The 18,229-nt window shown below is 49.2% G+C and overlaps 1 protein-coding gene across 1 annotated transcript in view; it reads right to left on the minus strand.

Moving 5' to 3' along the window:
* Positions 1-18,229, minus strand: part of HECTD4 (HECT domain E3 ubiquitin protein ligase 4) — a 143,560-nt gene that overhangs the window by 15,404 nt on the left and 109,927 nt on the right. The window contains exons 53-63 of the mRNA XM_019641571.1: positions 17,282-17,442; positions 12,704-12,885; positions 11,380-11,585; positions 10,944-11,074; positions 10,440-10,645; positions 8,724-8,903; positions 5,590-6,896; positions 4,425-4,632; positions 1,687-1,910; positions 1,450-1,598; positions 38-144 (exon numbers count right to left, since the gene is read on the minus strand). Of these exons, the coding sequence (XP_019497116.1) occupies positions 38-144; positions 1,450-1,598; positions 1,687-1,910; positions 4,425-4,632; positions 5,590-6,896; positions 8,724-8,903; positions 10,440-10,645; positions 10,944-11,074; positions 11,380-11,585; positions 12,704-12,885; positions 17,282-17,442 (3,061 nt within the window). The remainder of the gene's footprint in view (positions 1-37; positions 145-1,449; positions 1,599-1,686; positions 1,911-4,424; positions 4,633-5,589; positions 6,897-8,723; positions 8,904-10,439; positions 10,646-10,943; positions 11,075-11,379; positions 11,586-12,703; positions 12,886-17,281; positions 17,443-18,229) is intronic.

Raw genomic sequence — 18,229 nt, forward strand, 5'->3', positions numbered from 1 at the left:
GGAGCGGGCCGAGCAAAGGAAGCTCGAAAGGCCTCACCTTCTTGTTTTTTGGTGGGTGACTTTTCTGGGTCCTTTTCGTCTGGCTTGCTCTTTTCCGGGGACTTGGGCTTCACAGTTGGCTTCTTCTCACTTAAGGCAGTCCTGCTGTAGACCAAAGCAATGGAATCAGAGCACCTGTGGCCACGCCTCCCCCCAACAAGAAATGCAGAAGCTCACACATGCGTTAGTTCATATTCCTCAACTACGCCTACGGTTCAGACAGGGTTGGGTTCAAGATCAGCTTTGTTCTGACCGAGAAAAGCTTACTAAGCCAATTATGAGGACAAACTGATGCTGTCAAATGTGAAAAATCTCAAAGAGACACTTTTCAGACATTCTTTCAACATACTTCGGAGCTGTACTGTCCAAGAAGTAGCCATGAGCTAGATGTAGATACTTAAGTTCAATTAATTAAACTAAAATGACAAATTCAGTTCCTTGGCTGCACTCACCACCTTTCAAGTGCTCACATGTGGCTCGTGGCTCCTGTCTTCATAGCACAGGTAGAAAAACAGCCGAGTCCCACCACCACAGACAATTCTACTGACGGTACTGATTTACAGGCACCGTTTATATATAATTAACAAAAAGACCCCTCATTTTTCTGATCATTTGAACAATTCCTCTGGAGACCCCTACTTGGTAACACTTTGTTGTAGTTTCAGCTGGAAGTATTGGAGAGTCATAACCCGCAACTAAAGAAAATTCTATTAAATATGTGTGCATATCCACATGGAATATTATATAGCTGTTAAAAAGGAACGAGAAGTTCTTTCCATGCAAGACTAGTAGTGACAAAAGCAGCAAGGTAGGTATGGGCAGTGTGTACGGCTCCCACACTTGGGTGTGTATAAACTTGCTTGTGTGTGATAGAGAGTTCTGGAAGGCTGTGTGACACTGGCAGTCTCAGGGAGGGGACCCGGGGGCGTGAGGGTGGAGAGAAAGTGGAGTGGCTTTTCACTGCAGAAGCTTTTGAATTTTGTAGTAGTTTAGCCATTTAAAATTTAAGAAAAGAATACATATGCCTACATACGATGTCATGCACTTAAGTGTGAAAAGTAGTTGCTATGCACGGGGTAATTACATTGTTTTCAACATGCACGTATGCATTTTATAGTCTTTCTATAATAACTATGAGTTATTTGTGTGGTTTAAAGAAGTCCGACTTTTGAAACAAGTCTGTACATTTTAGATGTTTCGTTAATTCACACTGGTCCGCTTCCCAGCCTGCACGGTCCAGACTTGACTGCACTGGTGAATCAAATGAAACACCCTTTCGGTTGACAAGCCAAGAACTGAAGGGGTCCTGGCAGCGGAGCAGAGCGGAGCCGTGCCCGGATGTCTGGCCTCGCAGGAACCTGCCAGGAGGCCACCCCATGCCCCCGCCCGGCTCCCAGACGCCCACCTGACGCTGTGGTGAGCACGGCCTTGTCCTTGGCGGGCGGCTTGGTGATGGGCCGCTTGGTGCTGACCACCTTCACGGGGTGCTGCTCCTTCCCTGCCTTGCTGTACTTGCTCTTGTCAAACTTGGGCTTTGGCACGCCGTACTTCCTCAGGATCTGTGGGTGCCAAAGGGGGACGGGGTCCTCAGGCTGTCCCCGAGGCACACCTGGGGCCCAGCACAGGCACGCGGGGAGGGGCAGCTACCTGGGTGAGCTGGTCCTCCAGCACCTTCTTTGGAGGCCGGACGTTGGTGAAGAAGAGGTGAAGGAGGTTGCCTGGCGTCTGGGAGTTGATCTGCTCTTTGCTAAGATAAATGTCAGACACTTTGATGGGCTTTGCTGGTGTCAGGCTCAGCATCTGCTCTGAGTGGGCGCAGCTCTTAAATATCTCCGTCAGCACCTCTCTGGCCCCAGGCACCAGCTTCTCACCTGTTACAGATGGAGGGGGGCCCGAGCATGCGATGTAAGGATAAGACTCGCAGCATTTACTTTTCATAAATAATTCATTTTTAAAAGTGGGTAACAGACAGTTAGCAGCAACAGTGAGCTGTCCACTGAAACCTGGTCTCCCCCTTTGGAGCGCAGCCCTCTGTTACATGTCAGCCTTCTTTGTTGTAAGGTGTGGCCCTTGAGGGACAGGAGCCCCTTCTGGGCCCGGCTGCTCTCTTCTGCACACGTGTCCCCCGCTGGCTGCGTGGAAATGACAAGCCCCCTGGGATGGCAGACCTCGGTGCTCACCCTGGACTCTTAAACACGTACGAGAAATAAACTTCCACTGGGTTCGAGACACTGAACTCTTGGGTCTGTTTCTTATGGCGGTGTAACCTACAGTAACTTATACTACACGTTTGTGATGGCTGGTCCCAAAGCACAAAAGGATACAGAGCCTGCAAGTATTGTTAGTGCAGAGTACAAGTTGTTAAACAGTTATTACATTATTAGAGAACATGTTTCAAAACTGACACAATGAGCAGGTGGAAAGGAAACTTTTCTCAGATCCAAGAAAATTGTCTACGAGCCCACACACAAAAAAATTTATTTGTTCCCAAACATGTGCTCCCGAAGGCGCTCGCACCTTTCCTAACGGGCCAGTCAGGAACCCATCTGCACGCCTCTCATGGCCGAGCACCCCAACTTAAGAGCTGACTGACTTCCTCCGTCTGTGCTCCTCATTCTCTCTCTGGGGGTCCCCACACCAGAGCCAGACCCAGGTCAGGCCTGGCTGTGGAAACCACAGCACAAAGGCCTTGCAGGCATCTGGGCTGAGGGTGGGGGGACAGGTGTGCAAAAGAGGTGGCTGAGTCCCAAGAGCTGACCCAGCAGAACCACAACTTAAAAAATTTCGTGGCAGTAACACGGCAAACACGCTATCAAAAGACGGAGTACTTTATGTGCGAGGTTTGCCTCTAACAGAATCAGGAACTCGAACGAAATTTAAAGTATGAAAAGACTGGGAGAGCATTAATTATGGCAGAAAAAGGCACAGATCTTACACTAGGCATCCCCATGTGGGCAGCTGAGAGCTGAAGGGGCAAAAAAAAAAAAACCACTAACAAGGGAACTGAGCCAAGAGCAGGGTGAGGACAGCCAGGCAGGCCCCTGAGGTGCAAGACTGCCAAAAACTCAGTGACAAGGTACATATCTTAATGCAGTACTTAAAAAAAAAAATCAAAATTAATACAAAACAACCCATGATGAGTAAAACATTAACACGGCTGTGCTGAGCCATAAGAAAGCTTGATGCAAAAGAAAAAAATCAGTAACGCTAAACTTGTCTTTATTTAAAATTTTAGTATTTTGCTTATCATGGTTATTTTGCACTCATTTTGACTTTTAGAAATATTGCATTAAGATAGTATTTATCTAGATAACTGAGTTTTTTGGAGCCCCATTAAATTTTATGCCCAAGGCCTCACTTGCCTCACCCAGGTCCCAGCACTGGGGAAACATTTCAAAAATTCATGATTGGAGGGTAAAAATTTGAAACAACAAAACTTATACTCAACATTTTTGTACTTGGAAAACGAAAGAAAATTCAATTAATTATGAAATTTCAAACAATACCCAAGATTTAGAAAAAAGGACAGGGATTCAAAGTTGAGAAAGATTAGCACATAATAAAAATGAGAACACAAAGAACTATAATTCTAAAAAGAAAAATTGCTGCTGCTTCTGAAGTGAAGCTTGGGGCGAGTGTCTGGCTTCAAGTGGCGGGATTTTCTGCTAGATTTGCTCTGGGGGGCCTTGGTAGAGCCAGGGTCCTGGGTGAATCCTCAGCACCATAACAAAAGATGTGGGGAAGCGAGACAGGGTCTACCCATGTAAGAGCCACCAGAACGACAAAGCAGGACTTTGTGAGAAAGGCGCTAGAACTGTTTCTGCCCCAAGAATTAGTTTTAAAAGGTGAGGCATTCACTGTCCTCAAGCATAGGACTGAATGACTACCAGCAATATGCTTGGTACATTCTAGCTCCATAGGACAGAATGAAAGACATACACTTGAACTTGAACAAGGGGGAGCCTGGCTAGACAAAAAGAAAAGCATGACTTGAATGCAAGCCCACATTCAAGTGTGAAGCAGGCTGTGGCAGAGCCATTCCTGATGGTCCCTGGGCTGGGTGGCACACAGCAGCCTGTGGCAGGGGCTGCCCCGATGGCCTTCTGAGCCTTGACAGCTGGGAGAGTATAGGAGTGCTCTCTCTACATCATAAGAAGAGGCGCACAATGCATTTGCCCCGAGCAAAGCAATGAACCTCTTGTCCCATCTTCCCAACACCCCCAAATCATTTCTTAAATCTGCAACCCCAGGAGTGTCCCCCAGAGCTCCTCTATGTTAAAAATAGGGAAATTGGGAATGGAGAGGGAAATGATTTTCATTCTGTTTGTTCTACAAATTTAAAACTGCTCAAAAAAGTCTATTAATTTAAAAAACCTATGACTCACCTTTAATTGACTTATCATTGAAATAATCTTCTAATCCTGGGCTCCCCTGAGTGTCAAACAAACTCTGATTTACTACGGATACAGTGAGAATCTCTTCCGTTGACATCTCCATCAATTCATCTTCACCATCCAAACTTGACAAACCAATCAAGTCATTATTGTTAAATAAACTGGCTCGAATTTTCTCGATTTTGGCTCGGGATCTGATCTGTGTGAACAGAGAAAAGGGTCAGGATTGGAGAGTGACCACCCCCTCAACAGGAATGGCCTTTACTTCCTTCCTGCCTCCGCGGGAGCCCTTTCCTCGTGAGCATTAGGGTTGGGCGAGCTGGCCTCCTGGTCAAGTCCCTCCTGCATACCAACAGTGGTAACCTTTAGGGAACGTCGCCACTGGAAGTCTGTCGCTAAGCTCTCGCCAGGTCTGCGGCTCTGTTCTGAAGGTCAGAAGGCTGAGCCCAGGCTGGGCCCAGAAAGTCCCCAGGAATAGGGTGGCTAGCTAAAGAAGCGAATCTAGGGAGGAGCCAGACTGCTGGACCCCTGAGCGCCCTCTCAGAGCCCACTGGGGAGAGAGCAAAGCAGGGCAAGCGCTCTTCCCAGCGCTGCTCCCCCCCACACCCAATGAGGGAGGACAGTGTTTACTCTGAGCCTGACTCCCATTACAGAAGGGCACAGGGAGACACAGGAAACAAGGAGGCCCAAGAAACAGATGGGGTCTTGAAGTGAAATGTGACCCGGCTACATGTCCCTCCTCTGAAACTCAGAATCACCTGGAAGAGAATGGCAAGAGCCTGTTCTCACTGCTCAGTGAAGATCCCTCCTGCGATGCCAGCGTGTGTAACAACCCAAGGCCCCTGGGAAATATACCGGTGGGGCCTGAGTTGGAAGGCACTTGACAGGCGCATCCATCAGGAAAGGTCAGCCCCCGAGCCCCCGGCCTCCCTCCCACAGTCAGCGATAAACTGCACTAACTCCCTGACATCAGACTGGCCAGCTCTCAGAGCTGTGACCTCAAACACAGACACTCCGCAGAACCAATCACTGCTGTTTCCAGGAGCTGCCTCCAGGAGCCCCTAAGTGCCCCAGTGTCACCTAGTAGGTAATCCCTGGGAAATAACATCGGAAGGCTTAACGAGTTTAGTGGTTGCCGAGGTGTGAGCACTGTTACCTCCACGACTGCAAAGCCCTTGATGGGGCGCGCTGCGAGCGGCTGGTTGTCCAGGGACGTGACTGTGTACATGGAGCCCACGTCTGACACTGAGGCCGTCTCTGCATTGTCCAGCGGCTCCCCCAGGCTCCCCAGGCTCCCTAGGCTGCCGGTGCTGCACAGAGAGATGTCCAGGCTCTCCTGGCTGGACACCACGTGGGGCTCTAACAAGCCAGGAGGGATGGGCAGCTCGAGGCCTGAGGGCAGCGGGTCTACAGAGAGGTCGCTGGCCGTCTGCGAGAGGCCCTGGGAGCTGCAGATGGAGGCCTGACTGGTGGAGGCGGACGCACTGATGCTCACGGCGGGGGTCAGGCTGCTGGACGTGCTGACCTCCACGCTGTCTGTGCTGGGAAAGCCCAGGGTCTTCTCCGGCTCGGTTTTTCCATCGCTGCCCTCGGCCTTGTCTTTGGGCTTCTTGGGGTCCTCGTCCTGCAGGGGGATGTAGATCTCGTCTTTAAAGACCCCGCCGTGGGCGTTGCAGGCCTTGCGGATGGCACCTCTGACAATGCCCTCGTCCAGGTGGGTGGGGATTCCGGAGATCACCAGCAAACGGCTGTGGGCCGTGGGGCCAACCAGGGCCTGGCAGGCGTCGGCGATGGCGTCGCTCGTCACGCCCAGCCCCTGCGGGTCCTTCCTGGTGAGGTGCCGGAGGATGATGAGCAAGGTAAGGGCCCGATGGAACCACAGCATGTCCTCAGGCTTGCTGCCCCCGATGCTGAGCACGGCGGGGTCTGAGTCTGCGGAGCGGGAGGACTGGCGCTTCCCAGAGGAGGAGGCCTTTTCCCGCTTCATCTTGACTTTCTTCCTCTTGGACAGGAGGCTGGGGCTCTGCGGTGTCTGGCCTGGGGAGGACGACGAGGAGGAGGACGAGTCACTGAGATTCGGGGCGGTCGATGAGGTCACCCCACTGGCCGTGACACTCATGTTGGTAGGCAGGGTCACTTCGGCCACTGCCAGGCAGCCTTCCATGAGTGCGTGAAAATATGTAGAGAACCTGCCCTGGTCAGGGGCCGCCGCTGTGCCCGAGCCCCCGCACGTGCTGCTGGAGACCCAGCTCTGGGTCTCCTCATCGTACAGCTTGTGGAGCTCTGACTGCAAGGCCATCAGCATGGCCAGGCAGGGGTTCAGCTGCAGGGCGATGGAAGAGGACAGGCCGGCGGGGTGCTTCCTCTGCTCCAGGGCGTGCACCGTGCGCAGCAGCTCTGCTAGGAGGTGGAACACGAGCTCCTTCACGCAGGCCGCCATGTCCGTGGTCCACAGGAAGTTCCCTGAGCAAACAGAAAGTGGCGCTTATCCCGTGCCAGGCACCGGTCTAAGTACTTTAACGATTCAATGCTCAGAGCACCCCTGTGAGACAGACATGACACTATTCACCCCATCTCACAGATGAAGAAACAGGTGCAGTTAGCTGAAGGACTTGCCCAAGGTCACGGCTACCAGAGGGAGAGCTGGGCAGGTCGGCCTTAACCCCTGCGGCACATGATCGCACAGAGCTGGCTTCTGTCGCTGAGGCCAAAAAAATCATGATTTTCTTTCTCAAGGTAGCAAGTTGGTGACAAGTCACTGGAACAGTGTTTCCCAATCATGGGATGCTTACTAATGGGGGTGGAGAATCCAATTTTACCAGATAGCACAGGAGCACACACTGAAAAAAAGTACTCCTTCTTCAATGCTTTTTTAGTCCTCATTTTGCCAACAAGAAAGCCTTACTGTGGGGTTGATACATTCTTAACAGAGTGGGCCACAGACCCAGAGCCTCTGACAGGCAGCAGCACGTAGCCAAAATTTCGTAACAGTAACTATCTTTTTATTTTTATAATTATCTTCTAGTTTCATATGGCAAGGAATACTGATATTCCATTTAAAGTAACAACAAAGTTTTCTTAAATTTAAGTTTAAAAAAAGGACAAAGGAGTTGATTGTCCTAACTGCAACTAAAGAAATAAATGCTAATAGGCATGACTTGCAGACATAGAAGAAATCACATAAAGGTGGCATAAGAATGACTGAAGTTTGGGAAAAAACGTCTACAACAACAAGATGGACCACATATCTGTACCAAGGTCCTCTCTGTGCCAGATGTGCGTCTTAGGTTTACATAGTCAGGTTATAGTCAGGGAGTCCCCAGCGTCAGGCCAGGCTGACTTACCAAGAATCTCTGACTAAGCCCAGCACCTACAAAGCAGGGGGCTAAGTTTCCTGCTCTCTCAGGGGTGATGCTGTTTGACAATTCTGATTGGAAATAAACTCATGGTTGTCATGGGACCTGGGCCTCACTGAGCCATTCACAGAGGACAAGTGCCAACGGGGTCTGGCCTTGGGACGCTCGTTTCCTCCTCCACTGTCCTTCGTCTGCCATTTGATATTTGTGGAAGATGTCTGACAACTGAGAGCATTGGAGTTTGCAACACTTTTCTCCTTCCAACATTTTATTACAAAAACATTAAAAAAATATAGAAAAACTGACTTATACAGTAAACACCTGTATGCCCACCACCTAGATTCCACTGTCAACATTTTGCTGCATTTATTACACATCTATCTATCCTCTCTTCATCCATAAACTCATCTTAGCTTTTGATTATTTCAAAGTAAATTGAAGACATCAGTATATTTTATCCCTAAACACTTAAGCAGGCATAGTGTAAAAGTTCAATATTTACTTAGACATTCTTTGAGGTTACGCATGGTAAATGCCCAACTCAAGCTAAACATTCCGAGTTTTGCCAAAACGCAACCTCTTTTTAACCTTTCAGGAGCTATGAAGTCCTAATGTTTGATTTTTTCCACATCGTTCACTTCCACGCCATCTTTAACCTCCAAAGTTACAATACGGCATATATTTATGTTTTAAAGTGAAGTGTGGTAAAATTAAATTTATTTTCATGGTTAGTTGCCACCCCTTGGAATAATGGAAATACCCTGCAAATCACAGATTCGGAAGCCTAGGCTGCCCCTTCCACTGAATTCCCCAAGCCTGCTTCACATGGCAGCAACCTGACAAGAGCCCGCTGCTGCCCGGGCACCCCCAGCCCATCTGGCAAGCTCCTTCCCCACACCCGGGGCCCCTGGTCCAGAGGGAGGGCAAGCCTCACCCAGCAGCTCCACCACTTGCAGGAGGACAGATGTCGGGATGGTGTCAGGCTCATCTTCAGATCTCCCTTCGCCATCCTCTGACTTCCAGGACAGCAGCTGCTCGGCGAAGGCCATGGCCAGTGGGAACTCCAGGGGCAGAGAATGTAACACCAGCACCGCTCCGGGAGGTGGCGACACCCCTGGAAGAAGGGCCAGGAGGAAAGCTTGAGATTGGCAGCACCTACCCAACAGCACGTGACTGAAATAAGCCTGAGCAAAAGGCCGGCCACGTGCACGCGGAGAAACAGGGCAAGAGGAGATATGACTCCAACACTCCAGACAGAGTCAGCTTCAGGCGCGGAGGGAGCCGAGGGACATCCCTCCAAGGAGTCCACTTGTTGGTGTGACAATGGGACAAAGGGCAGCAATGGAAACGGGAAAGGACAAATACTCCCAGTCAGTCAGATACCCACCAGCCTGATGACCCAGCATGGAAATAGGAAGTCGGACTTCGAAAGATGCTACACTGGAATATTCCCAGCTTGGTCAAGAAACAGTCAGCCCGTTGGTATGGCTGCAATCCCACGAGAGCATTAGCTTAGATTAGGGTTATAGAGTGACCAGTGTGGGGTTCTGAGGACTAGGCACTAGCAGGACCGTGGGCTCTGATTCTCTTTTATCACCTTCTGTCATTGGCATGGCCTGAACCTGACCAAAGGTGCCTACAGCGAGGGATAAGGCCTGATGCCCCTCACATCCTGCACGGCATCCAAATCCCCACTGCCAGCACTGGTCAGACACCAGCCAGGCAGCATGGGTCAAGTAAGGAGGAACCATGGCAACTGGCTGCACTGTGGGGAGAATGTTCACAGGGTGATAACTGGGGAGTGAGAGATATAAGCCAGAGATCCTCTGTGTGTAAGGTTTGAAGAGCCAGTATAGGCAAGATCTTACGAAAAAATGGGCCCTAATGCAAAGAGATCATAAAGTTGTTTAGCAACGACCAAATCACTTAAGAAGTGTGCTTTCATTTCATTCCCTAAAGAAGTAATGTCTCTAGGACCGGGACTGTGGAGAGGCCGAGTCCCATATACCTTATGGTGGCCTCTAGCAAACATGTGTCCATCTTTTCTTGTCAAATACGTCAAGGACACACAGTGGAACCCTAAGCCTGGGTTTTCCTTTCCTCTGTGTTTACTCAGAGTCCGCTGGGTGTGGTGCATAAAGCAGACAGTCAGTTACAGAGACGGAGCTCTCATCTGGATCTAAACCTGAGGAGGCTTAACAAAGGATGCCAGGGAGACAGGACCAAGCCAGCCTTCCGGCCACGGGCCGCCACGGGGAGCAGATGCTCATTGAGGCTCGTGCCCCAGGGCGCCATGTCACACCCGGGAGAAGTCAGCTGCAATGAGAGGAAAGGCAGCTGGGATTAGTGCAGCTACATGGTGAGATTGCTCTGCTCAGGTCAATCTAAACAGGAGGCGTCCCAACACACTGTGAAAGGGGAGGCAATCCCCACTGTAGTCTGGGCAGCATCTGCCAGGCCTTCCCCAGGCAGCAAAGGGAGTTCTTTCAATCGACTTTGTCTGAAATACACCGCCCCAAGCAGTCCAAATCTTTACCCATAGAAATTGGAACACAGCAAGGGACAAGGTACAAAATCCTGTCTATGGTTAAAAAGAAGCAGAGAATGACTTCAAGCCGTTCTTGCTACTAGAAGTTAAGTCAGGGCTTACCCAGTTTGATGTGGACCTTGTCTGTGGAGAGGATCACGGAAGGGTACTGGTTGGTGGTGGGAGGCGGCGTGAGCCCGGTGTTGGCCGGGGACGCGTCCCGCGGGTAGCAGACGGCCTCGATGAGGTTGAGCTGGCCACTCCGCTTCACTTTGTGGCCGAGCCCGTACACGAGCACTCGCGCCCACGGCGCCTTGTACAGAGAGGAGCTGAGGAGGACAGACGGTGTGAGGGCAGTCCGTGCACGCCGGGGAGTCAACAGCTGCTCTGTCGTGAGAGCTGGGCCTACGCAAGCCGTTCCCACCCCATTTCGCAAGGTCACTCTTAAGAAAGACTCACTTCCCAAACATGGGAATATGGGAAGAACTGTAAATTATTTTCAAATACAATAAGCATTACAGAAAGAAAAAAAAAAAACCAACTTGAGTTTTCCTTCTGTCAATTTCACCAGAATCCACTTTACTTTTCTCTCCCCTTCACCATCTTTGAGAGAACTAGGCAACTTACTCCTTGCGGAATCCAGACTGACTCTCTTTGCAAGATACAACAACGAAAGCCGCCCCAGGGAAATTAACATCCATGTTGACTTTGGACTCGGACACTGGAAACTCTTCGGAGGGGAACTGCTCGGGTGCTGTCTGCAAAGAGATATTTCACAAGGAAAGTCATAGGCTCAACATAGGAGAGCACTTCATCGTCCCGGATCCCAGGCAAAGGACAGCGCCCGCATGTATGCTGTCACAGGTTCAGGAGGACAAGAAAACCCTCCAGAGGAAGGACACTACAGGTGGGGCAAGGCAGGAGAGCATCAGAGAGAGATGATGCGGGGGCGGGGGAAGGCGTGGGGGGAGACGGGGAAGAGTGTCATTTTCAGCAAGCACCTAAGCCATCCAATTAAAAATGGGAATCCCCGTTCAGGGACATCGGAGCTTTAGGCTTTTACCTGCAGGAAAGAGCAGATCTGCTTTGTCAGCTCCAAAAGGCTGTCCTCGCCCTGGTGGAGGGTCCGCGTGATGGCCACGTTGAGCCACTCTCTCACTGTCTGGGAGCTGCCCTGGTAGAAGAGGTCTGTGGCCGAGCAGTTCTGGGAGCGGACGCAATGCTGCAGCGACTGTGCCAGGAGGATGGAGCTGGAGCTGATGGTGCCGTCTGGGGACAGGAAAGGAACCAGAGCCAGCGGCTGTGAGAGCCTAAGTAACCAACAGTGAGCGGACTGTCTAGATACCCAGATGGGCTAGCCTGGACATGACGCCTAGGATAACAGACATTACCAATCAGGTCCTGGGGGCAGGACGGATTCAGATCAGAGGCCTTTAAATTTGGTTTTCTTTTGAGCAGCAGAACAATTTCTAAAATAAGATCTTAAGTGGAGGCCCAAACCGGAGTGGAGCTGCTTGGATCCAGGGGTTCCCAGAGCCTGACCTACTGCCCCAGCCCACCCCAAGTTGTACCGCAGAACCGCTAGGGTGGCTCCCGGTGGAGTGTGTAAAGCAGGTGTAAGGTCATAGTGGCAAAGCTGCTTCCACAAACACTTTAAAGCTCTCCGGGTGTGTTTTGGAGAATCTCAGTTCTCAGGGTGGGCCAGTTCACACTGGCTGGGACCCCGCGGCTGTGAGATGTCCTCTAGCTTTCGAATGCCACCTGCCCTCTCACCACTGCTCCCATCCCAGATGCTGGGAAGTCAAGGGGGGCAGGCTGGAGGCCGAGGTGCCCAAGGAAGATGGGGGGATGGGGTGTGTGTTGTGGGGAAACCTACAGTCTTGGACTGATCAAGCAGTTTTATCACTTAGTATTCACCAGGGGAGCAAACACACAGCATCAGCCCTCACCCCAAGGTAGCATACACACACACGCTGGCCCGTGAAAACAGCTCCCCCTGAAGTCACAATGACTCAATTGGGTCTGCTCTGGAGGGGTTTGATGACAGGAACCTACTCTTTTCTTTACAAGCCAAATGGAACGTCTGTGGCAACAGTCCAGTGGCTAGATTTCATAAATAACAATTTTCCTAGATCCACAATTAGTTTGGGAAGCCCAATGAATGCTTAGTGGATCAATGGTTTAGGTCAGTGATGGACCTACATTTTCCAAAACTGGAGAAGGCACTGCCAAGACCATCTTGTCCTGCCCAGAGGCTCCCTCCGCCCCTCCACATGGACAACGGGCACACTAAGGACCAGCACGTGTGGGGTCCAGGCCCTTCTCAGGCCTTACCCTCCCTGCTGCTGACTTCTGCCTGCCGTGCCAGCAACGAAGCCGAAGTTTACCTGGGAGGGGAGGCGCGAGGAGCTGATTGGACAGCAGCTGTAGGTGCTCCAGGGTGATGTCGCGGATGGCAGGGATGCGGAAGAGGCGGGTGAACAGGTGGGGCAGCTTGGGGGCGAAGATGCTGAGCAGCGCCAGGCGGCAGTACAGCCTGGCCAGTGCGGCTTCACAGCGTAGCAGCTCTCTGTAAGGGACAAGGCGGGGAGGCCACTGAGCATCTGTGCTCTGGTCCCCTCCCTGGACAGGCTGCAGGTGCCGAAGGGACACGACCATGTCTCAGGCTTCTCCTCTGGCCCCATGCTCTGTACTTCAAGTGAGTCACTTGTGTTTTAAGCAAAAAGCCACGTTTAGTTATGTTTGGACTTTAACTCAAAAGCTGCTAAAGAAAAAGAAATGAAAACATATATTGACACAAAAACTTGTAAATGTATGTTCATAGCAGCACTTTTAATAGCCAGAAAGTGGAAACTACTCAAATGTCCATCAGTGGAGGAATGGTAAATCTATACAGTGGAATATTATTCAGCGAAGAACAGGAAAGGAAAAAGGGATGACGCACTGACACGCTACAACATGGCTGAACCTCGAAAACACGATGCTAAGAGAAAGAAGCCAGACACAAGGGCCACATATTCTATGATTCCATTTACATAGATTGTCTGGAGTTAAGCAAATTCATAGAAACAGGAAATATATTAGTGGTTGAGCCAGGGGACAGGAGAAAAGAAACTGACTAATAATGGGTCTTGGGTTTCTTGTTAGGCTGATGAAAATGTTCCTTAATTATGGTGATGGCTGCAGAACTCTGTGAATATGCTAGAAACCACTGATTTGTATAGTTTAAATGGGTGAATTGTGGGCCGGCCGAGTGGCGCGATGGTTAAGAACTCGCTTGGGATGCCAGAGGGCCCCGGTTCGGATCCCACATATGAGGGCCAGTGACACTGCCCTCTACAGCTAAGATGCTGAACAACAGCTCCACCTGGAGGCTGGGCTGTCATGAGTCGCCGGCGACGGCGTGGGCTGCAGTCCCTGTGGCAGTGGGTTGCCATGGGCTACCGTATGTAGCCAGCAGCCGCAGTGAGCGGCTGTCCAGAAGCCGGCGACTGATCTCGCCATAGAAGAGAGCAATGATGGTGCCAACTTGGGCCAGTGAAACAACATCCTCCACAACTAGACTGAAGAACAAAACGACAGCAACTTGTCTGTTCCCCTTTCCCCGATTCCCCAGCACTGTTCCCATCCCCCAATTCCCCAATAAAAATCTTTAAAAAAAAATGGGTGAATTGTATGGTATGTGAGTTATATCTCAATAAAGCTATTATAAAAAATTCACTGTGGGCATTTTTAATGTGATGAAATTATGAAGTGACTGGCATTCACCTCGAATAACAGCTCATTAGCGACTAGGCAGGTCTCATTCAGAATTGCCATCTCTTGGTAAGGAATCGAATCTAGCTAATACCAAAGAGACTCCCTGTATTTTCTTAGCTCATCGCCATAATTAAAAGTTCTCCTGGCATTAAGTACTTAACTAAAAGGGCAAGTTAGAAGCAGCCCTAATGTTTCTAGAAAGTCTAGGTCTAAAACCCACTCGGAGCCAACAGGGGTCATTTGATATTGCCTACTGACCTGAATTAAATTTAATGCTGGTCTATCTTGAATCAGATTTGGGCATAATGGCACTTAAAAAAACAACAACCCTTATGTGACACCAGATGAGTGGGTACAGCCAAGAAGCAGAGACAGCGAAGATGCTGCATTTTGAGTGGTTTCTTTCTCACTGCTACCAGTTTGTAACATTCTTGTGCCAGCATCTGAAACAAACCTTTCCACCCATCCCCTTTGTCCTCGGAAGTCCTTCTGTTGACTGCACAAGCACAGCTCATGAGATCAGGGCAGCAAAGCAGACGACATCTGAGTACGAAAGCTGAAAGCCCTTCCAGACGCCCCAAGGCTGAAGGTGCCAGGACAAGGCTGGAATGAGAAGATTCTGGGTCCCAGGCAGCCCTGCTTCAACCCGGTCACCGACGAGCCCTCTACCTCTTTGTTTCCCAAAGTTTTCTCTCAAACCTACCTAAGATTTTAGACAGTATACCTCTGATGGAAATCCGTACTAGGACCCAGGAATCACTTGACTGATCAAACAAAACGGTGTGGCACGTTTTGTATTTCTCCCAACACCGAGATCACCACATTATACTGAGAATAAATGTCCTACATTTGTAGTCTGACAGACCCTACCAAGCATTTTCTTGCCCTTTCTCTCAGTTACTAGATAATCATCAGTAGGTATCATCTATCAGAGACATTTGCTAAAGACGCGGCTGAAAGACTTGCTAATAAAGCTTTAAAAGCCTTTAAGAGTATCATGTTGATATTTAAGTATATATGTTTGGGGATCCTTTTTAACAATTATTTTGAGTCTACAGTATGAGCCAGGACCCAGATCAGGAACTGGGGGCTCTAGGAAAGAATCAAAGTCTCTGCTTTTAGGAAGCTTCTATTCTAGAGGGAGGAGACACACAATAATTTTTTTTTTTAAAGCAAAATATCAAGTCCTGGAAGAGAAGTCTAATAGTGTTACAACAATGTGTGGCTGCATGCTTACTTTAGATGAGACGGTGAGGAAAAGCCTTTTTGGAAAGGTGACATATTCACTGAGATCTGAATGATGAGAATGGGATAGCCAGGCACAGTTCTGGGCGAAGCATTCCCGGCAGAGGGAAGCCCAGAGGTGCTGAGGGAGAAACAAGCTCAGTGTGTGCACCTAACAGAAAGTCCAGCGCAACTGACTGTGAGCACGCTCAGGAAGCAGACCCTGAGGCCCACGGCGGGTCTCATGAGCCAGGGTGCGGGTTTGAATTCCACACCAAGGGAAATGGAAGCCATGGGAAGGCCTGATTCAGAGGAGGCATGAACAATCTGATTTATGTTTCTACAAGAGCACTTTGGTTGTTGTGGGGAGACAGTGGGGTGGTGGCGACAAATACACTGTGGGTGTATTTATTACTTTTTTATTTTTATTTTTTTATTATTTTTTTTTTTAGCTGAGCCATCCTGCTACCTGTTGGCAGCTCAGCGGCTGCTCAGCTCGGGCTGGACTCGAACCGCTGTTGCTCAGAGCTCAAACTCTTGAGCGAGCTCTTAACCAACTGAGCCACTCGGCTGGCCCCACTGGGGGTGTATTTTGGAGGAAGAGTCAACAGGACATGCTGGTAGGTTGCATCAGACAGTGAGGAAACAGGGTGACACGTGATGCCCCTGACGGACACGGAAAGACGGGTGAAGGGGGCGTTTAGGGAAAATCCAGATTCTACTCCACACGCTACGTTTTAGGTGCCTCTGTGACGATCTGGGAGTAAAGGGCCCACAGAACTTCCTCGTCTCCTGAAGAATTGAGTTTGGTTAACATGTTTTCAGCTCCGTTCTTCTGAAAACCGGACATAAGCAGAATGTCAGCAATCCTACCAGGTACACTGCTTATGGTCACAATGACTCTCAGTTGGCAAGCCACATCTGGCCTGGGAGGAACATCTGACTTGAAAGAACATTCTCGGTGGGATGTGGCTTTGAGGCTTCCGGGAGCACAGTGACTCTTGTGGGAATGCCTAGAAGTCATGTCTGTGGCATTGTTACAAAAGCTACTGGCTTCTGTTTGGGACACGGGGCTGCTCAGCCACCATGGGAACACCGCCACGTGACGTCCATCCCTCACACCCGGATTGCCACTTGGGTGGGTGGGGTCAGAGAACAGCCCCTGAACCTCTCTGTGGATGACTATGATGACTCCTACTGAAAAACCAGGCATGACACTGCCCTGTGGCATGCCATGCTGCCGAGCCTGTACCTTTCTAAGTGAAGCCAATGCCAAGTGTGGCCTATTTTGGTCTTGTGAATTTGATTGTTAAATTGAATTTGAGACCATGCAAATGGAGTGATTCCTATATCTGAGTGCAGATGACAGGGAGTCAGTGGACACGTGTACCTGGAATTCCAGCGAGGTCTAGGCTGGAAATATTCTCAAGTTGGTTCACAATCGGCAACGTAATGAGAAACTGGGATGCTAATGATTGGCTATCATGAGAAATCGTTCATGGAAACTTACCAGAGAACCGTTTACTATTACGTTTTCCTCTAAATTGTCACAAAATTAGGTTTGAACGCATCGGGAGTACCTGCTTCCTTAGAGATGCTGTGCAGCGCCAGGCACCAAGCAGGTCCTCAGGGAAAACCTCGTTAGCTTAGCAGAAATGAGCTGCCTGCTCACTAGCTGCCTAGATGCCCTCTCGGTCAGCTCTCCTTGACTTGCTTTCCTCTTTAAAACTTTTCTGCCCTCTTCAAATCTCCAGCCACCCTCCACCCTCCACCTCACCAGCAGGGTGCCTGTGGCACAGGCCAGGTGGTACTGGGTACCGCAACTTTTCTCCCCACCTCCTGCCATTCTGCTGTTATCTTTACAAGCTGCCTTCTAACTCTTAGCTCTGAAGGAAAAGCCTTCTTGTCAACAATGAATGGCACATGTGGTAAAGCAGCATAAGTGGATTTCTGTGATCCACTAGAAAGAAGGGCTCAGTTACCTGTGAATTTGCAGGTTGGTGTTGTCCAGTGTGACCAGCCCATTGGTGGCCGTCCTTCGGTAGCCGGCTGGGGGCCTCTCCAACATGTCAATAGGATACCAGTATCGAACCAGCACCCCTTCACTTCGGAGGTATGTTTCTACCTGCACCAATTCATTTACCTACAATAGTAAAAGAAAGTGTCTATGTTGGTTTTTTTTGAGCACTGACTTTTCCCCCCAAGTTTTAAAATACGTATGTATATATAAAGGCAACGTTTTATAGCAGCATGTCACTGGTTGAGTACTATACTGACAGTGTGTTTAGCTTGTTCAACCAGTTGACAAATTTTAACTTGTGCAATAAATTAAAAAATTTCAATGTAATCATGAGTTAGAAATTTTAAAAGGATAATGCTGTATTCTGCAATAGTTCAATGTATGTTGTTGCCAGGTAAAAATTTATGTTCATTGTTTTTGTGTTACTAATTTTGTAAAAGTAGGGAATAGTCTGATAGCTCTATTTTACTGCTAGAAAAATAATAATTAAGCTCATGCATATGCATTCTGGATTTAAATACCAATGTAATTTTTATTTAGGGGTTATTATTAAAATAAAGGGAGTCAAATTACTTGAGAAATAATTATTGCTTTGAGAAAATTTCTATTTTTCTAATTTTTATTTTCACACATTTCCATTGCTGAAAAATATTGTTAATTATATACTTTATGATAACTAGAGTTAGAAGTTTGTACCAGAAGGTACTGGGAGATCAACAGTATCACTGACAGAATTTTCTACTTAAAAGTCAGTCACCTTAGTAAGCCACTAATAGCCTTTAATAAAAATTTATGGGGCCGGCTGAGTGGCTCAGTTGGTTAAGAGCTCGCTCAAGAGTTTGAGCTCTGAGCAACAGCGGTTCGAGTCCCGGCCCAAGCTGAGCAGCTGCTGAGCTGCCAACAGGTGGCA

The sequence above is a fragment of the Hipposideros armiger genome, unplaced genomic scaffold (genome assembly GCF_001890085.2).
Source record: "Hipposideros armiger isolate ML-2016 unplaced genomic scaffold, ASM189008v1 scaffold_62, whole genome shotgun sequence".
In the NCBI taxonomy this organism is placed as follows: Eukaryota; Metazoa; Chordata; class Mammalia; order Chiroptera; family Hipposideridae; genus Hipposideros; species Hipposideros armiger.